A 5,288-nucleotide genomic window follows, 5' to 3' on the forward strand; every position below is an offset into this window, starting at 1 on the left:
TCGATTTCATATTTGCCTACTTTGACATTACTACTAGTAGAAGCCATTATATTCAAAATTGAATTTTACCACTCAAATAATGAATAATATAATGTTGGCTCTTGATACCAATTGTTGAGTCTGCAGCGGAATTTTGACTTCTAATAGCTACAAAGTAATATGAAATTGAACACTACTCACAATAATGCACTCGCTATATAATTATTAAAGAGAAAAGGAAATAAAATAAAATAATAATAATATGAAGAGAAGATGTGAATGTAATTTTTATTGTTGATGATGATTGAATTGAAATTCTACAAACGTTTATATAGTGGTTATATGCTATAATTTCAATGGATAGAAACAAAACTTTCCTATAATAACTCTTAGCCTTTCTTTTCTTAGCCTTCCTTTTCTTTCTCTCTCCCTCACAATACCAAAGCATAACAAGAACATAAAAATATTACACAGGCTGATCCTTAGCTTGAACTAACAAATACCAAAATAGCCTTTTTTATAAATCAATTTTTGAAGACACAAACACTTGAATCAATTAGCTTATCAATTAGAAGAGGAACCTCTTATGAGTTCAATATATGTTCCCCTCACAATGAACAATTTTCTTTTCACCATTACTCTATATAAAGAAAACAAAGAAAGCATGTCCTTTCTGGATTCACATTGGGAGCTAAGCTAGTTTTAAATTTCAAAATACTAGTTTTAAATTTCAAAATTTTACAATAATGAACATGCAGTAGTTATAATAATAAGCACCAAAGAATCATCATCTATAACAGAAAACAAGTTCTAATTTTTTCATCTCTCTCAAGAAATTCATCAACCACATGGCAAACATAACAATATTGAACTGAAATATAGTTAGAAAATAAACAACTGAGAATGAACAAGAAGAGAAAGAGAATACAAATAGAAATTGAGAATGAACAGAAACACACTACGAGCAATGTTGAGTGGATTGAAGAAGAAGAGAATGCAGAAGTGAGAACGTACCGGCGCCGCTGGCAGAGGAGACACATTAATGAAATAGGTGCTTCGCTCAATCTCATAAGCTATGGCGTAGTGACCAGATTTGGAAACGCGTCGATAGAGGCACCTTCACTCGAACGCAGAAGGTTGATGGAAGCAGCTGAAATGAGATGAATGGTGGTGACGATGGCGGCGACAAGCTCTAGGGTTTGAGATGAACTCACTCTAATTCTCCTTTCCCTCTTCCTCCGATGTGCGATCTCAGATTATACCTAGAAGGAAAAAAATTAACCAAGAGAATTATACTTAGAGAGCTATTGAGACGAAAGCCTTACAAAACTCAGATTCAATCAATCAGGACCACCATTGAAGGGGAAAAAGAAAATAAAGGCTCTATAAAAGCTTATCCAAATTAGAATTAAGAAAATTTAAGATCAACTAAGATGCACAAAACCAGATAGCAGAAGCTCCACCGAGGACAGCAATGATGGTGTTGCTTGTGGTGACGAGGAGATGAGCGGCGGCACAACGAACCCTCAAATCGAAGCCAGAAAACCTAACCAAAGAAGAGTGCACCTTCGAAGGCAGCAACAACGACATTGCCGCCAGAGGAGAGCATCGTGGATGAGATCGCAGATCTCATGTTGCGATGGAGTTTCTTCTTGGTTCTCACATTATGATGGAGGTTCGATTGAATAGCATAGCCTTTATTAGTGAAATAGAATAGGCTTTTTACCAGTGAAGCAGGAGCAAGTAATGGCGTTTAAAACCGCCTAAATCACAAAAAACTACCACTTTCTACAAACGAATTATGACAGCTGCATAAACCGCCTCACTTTATGAAAATAACCACGGTTTTACATAACCGCCATTATATTGATGCCATTTTATATCCATTTTTTGTAGTGTTATTATGTAGCTTATAAATTAATGAATTAAAATAATTAATATAGTAAATTACAATTAATTGATTGATATAAATTATAATAAATTATGTGATATTTAAATATCTAATTAAATCAATTAGTTAATATAGTTAGTTTATCGTAATAACTTGTATTTAATGAGTTAAAAGAAATAAATTGAAAAACACTCTCAGAAGCATGTAACGTCGTCTCTATCATTAAGTGCAAAAATTTAATTTTTATATAATAGAATAGATAGAATAGATATATGCATTAAATATTAATTTTATATAATTATAATAAAGATATTTTCTTAAATTAGTATAATTATGCATTATTCATTAAATACTAATTGTAATATTGTAATATAATTATAATAAAGATGTTTTTCTAAAATAAATTTATTTTTTTTAATTGATAATTGATAAGTAGTTTAATAATACATTAAATATTGATTTTATATAACTATAATAAAGATATTTTTCTAAATTAGTATAATTATGCATTATTACTTAAATGTTAATTATAATATAACTATAATAAAGATATTTTTCTAAAATAAATTTAGAAGAGAAAATAGTACATTTATTTTGGCGAAAAAATGGATTCATGAGGAATTGACTCCTCACTTCCATTAGTTGAGGGAAAATCCAATTTTAATATATTAAGTAGATAGATTATACAATATGAAAAGTCTTTGAACCTTTGAATAATAAAATTGTGGTTAACAATAGCAATTATTGTAGTACCTATGATTTGATTTAAAAATATCATATCTTAAAAATAAGTGGTAACTATAATTGGATTGTGATTTTTTTTAAAGACAGTAGGTTATATTTCATTAATTATTGAACAATGAAATACAAAGATGTTCAAAAGTAGGACAGCATAATAAAAGATAGGGATTTTTTAAAATAATATACTGAAGGTATTCATCCAACGGTACATGGTTTAAAAATCAAGAAAAAACTTAAAGAAGAAAGAATGATAAATCAAATTAAATGAAACTAAGAGTTTGCCTCATGGAGATGAGGATCTAAACTCGGAGTTCTTTGTATTTCACAGAGCAACTTGAAAGAGCTTGCTAGAATGGCAGATGGGATTGAGGTAGAACCTTAAAAAATTAACTGGTTGCGAGCTTTCTAGCAATTCCAACAAATGATAGCAAGCAATTGAGGATTACGGTCAGTATTCTTCAACGGATTAATCATCTCTGTTCATGCAGTCCAACATGTCCAAAAGTCGTTAGGGCTGTAAGGGGGAAGACAGTCACGAAGATAACTCTGAGACCATACTTCTTTGATTCTAGAGCAATCGATCAAATAATGAGTTATTGTTTCTGTTGCTTCATGACAGTAGGGGCATATTGGTGATATAGATGGGTTGCGGTGGTGAATCTGAGCAAGCACTGAAAGCCAACCATGGAGAGCTTTTCAGATAAATGGCTTAATTTTGTGAGGCAAGTTCAAATTTCATAGATCAATCCACGACTTTTTCTGCTGCATATAATTAGGACAAAGTTTCAGAGGCGGATGGTGAAATAAATAGCCAATTCTGATATTGCTTGGATTTGATTAAATTCCATTGCAATTTGTCCCTGTTCTGCTGAATTTTAACTGAGAAAATTTTGTCTGTAACATCTTGAAAAAATAATTCTTGAATGAAATTCTAATTTCAATTTCTGTTTTCGGTAATTAGGTCACTCTTGGAACCAACCCAGAAATAGCCCATGTGTTTGGCATGTCGGATACGGAGGGGGCAATCAAGGATCTTCAAAGATTTGAATATTCTCTTCTATACTCATAAGTCAGTTAAGACTTTTTCCAACAATCTTTCAACTATAATTGGATTGTGGTTCAAGTTTATTATTTTAATGATCATTATAAAAATTTAATTTTGATTTAAATTATCTTAAAAAATAATATAAAAACATTAAAATATAAAATATGATATATGACGTATCCTAAATGCAATGTTGTGATTGAGAAAGTTAAAAATTTCTTAGTTTAATTCCCTTTTTCAATCAAACCAAATTCTCATATGCAAAAAAGGGTAAACTAAGCTCAATAATCCATACTTTCCAATCACAACTAATAGAATACAATGACCATATATATATATATACGTGTGTGTGTGTGTGAGAGATTGTTATCCATTCTCAATAAATTTTATATATGCTTATTATACTTACACTTCATGTATCCTACTATTGATCCACTTAATCATCACAGTGCTAAGACCAGCTATTCCACTAGTTTAAACTTTAAAGTTTGGTTGACTTGAGAAAGAAACAATTTTTTAAACGGCAAATGAGAAGTAAACAGAGTATTACATAATATCTCAATAATGTTTCATCTCATACAATAGAATCTCACAGTAATATTCATTCATTAAGCTCTTCTACACGGACAAAATTAACAGAATCACAAGATAAAAAACGAAAGGCTCTTAAAGAAGGCACCTAGTTAACAGTGACTTTTCCAACCATACCAGCTCCTTGGTGAGGGGCACAATAGAAAGAGTAGGTTCCTTTCTCACTCAAAGTAACGCTGTAAACCTCACCAGGTCCATTGAGTAAGTCTTCTTCAGACATTGAGATTTTCGATGCGTCCACTCCGCTGGGAATCTCATCCTCGTCGAACACAATGTTGTGTGGGAAACCAGCATTGTTCTTGAACACGATCTTCTCTCCAGCAGCAACTGAGAAATCCTTTGGGATAAAAGCCAGAGACCCATCATCACCACCGAGCAAGACCTCAATGGCCATGGCATTGTTTGCTAGCACTGCGCTGGCAGCGGTGGCCACAACAGCTACTCCAACGTCCTTGAACGATGCCTTCACGCTGAGCCTTGGAAACTGGGGTCCTGACACCTTAGCTCCGGTACTAACTTTAGCGGTGGCGTTTGTTGTAGCTGCCTTTAAGCCAGTAAATGATGGAATGGTAACAGCTGCAGAGGTAGTGACGGTGGCCATGTTTGAAGATTGAGCTTATCTGTCTGTGGTAGATTATAAGTGATTAAAATGAGAGGCACCGAAGGGAGGTGATTCTTTATACTTTATAGCATTAAAGATTGGGTGGAAGTGTAGATTGGTGTTTGTGTGGTTGAGATGCGTTGGAAAATGAGTGATATACATGGAGAGTAGGCGTGATCATAAGCATTCTGAGCTCTAGTATCTTGTGTTATCTTATGAGGATTGCTGCTATTGGTCAGATGGAATGTTATCACACAAAATATTAGAATACGTGGATCAGATTCTAATCGTATTTTATGGTGATGTTGAACCACATTCTTATTAGAATAGTTCAGATATTTATATGGATATAATTTAAATATTAATTTTTATTTTTAAAAATATCATTTTTAAAAATATAATATTTAAGAATGAGATTATTATTTTTATATTTGATTTAT

The 5,288-nt window shown here is 32.4% G+C and overlaps 1 protein-coding gene across 1 annotated transcript; it reads right to left on the bottom strand.

The window, feature by feature from the left end:
• Positions 1-4,184: 4,184 nt before the first annotated feature.
• LOC107460234 (plastocyanin) lies at positions 4,185-4,915 on the bottom strand. Its single transcript, XM_016078580.3, has one exon. The coding sequence runs from the start codon at positions 4,846-4,848 to the stop codon at positions 4,336-4,338; it is 513 nt and encodes a 170-aa protein (XP_015934066.1). The 5' UTR covers positions 4,849-4,915; the 3' UTR covers positions 4,185-4,335.
• Between the last annotated feature and the right edge of the window lie 373 nt (positions 4,916-5,288).

This window comes from Arachis duranensis, chromosome 8 (genome assembly GCF_000817695.3).
Source record: "Arachis duranensis cultivar V14167 chromosome 8, aradu.V14167.gnm2.J7QH, whole genome shotgun sequence".
In the NCBI taxonomy this organism is placed as follows: Eukaryota; Viridiplantae; Streptophyta; class Magnoliopsida; order Fabales; family Fabaceae; genus Arachis; species Arachis duranensis.

Coding starts and splice junctions, on each gene's coding strand:
- LOC107460234 (XM_016078580.3), bottom strand. CDS start 4,848: ATGGCCACCGTCACTACCTCTGCAGCTGTTACCATTCCATCATTTACT.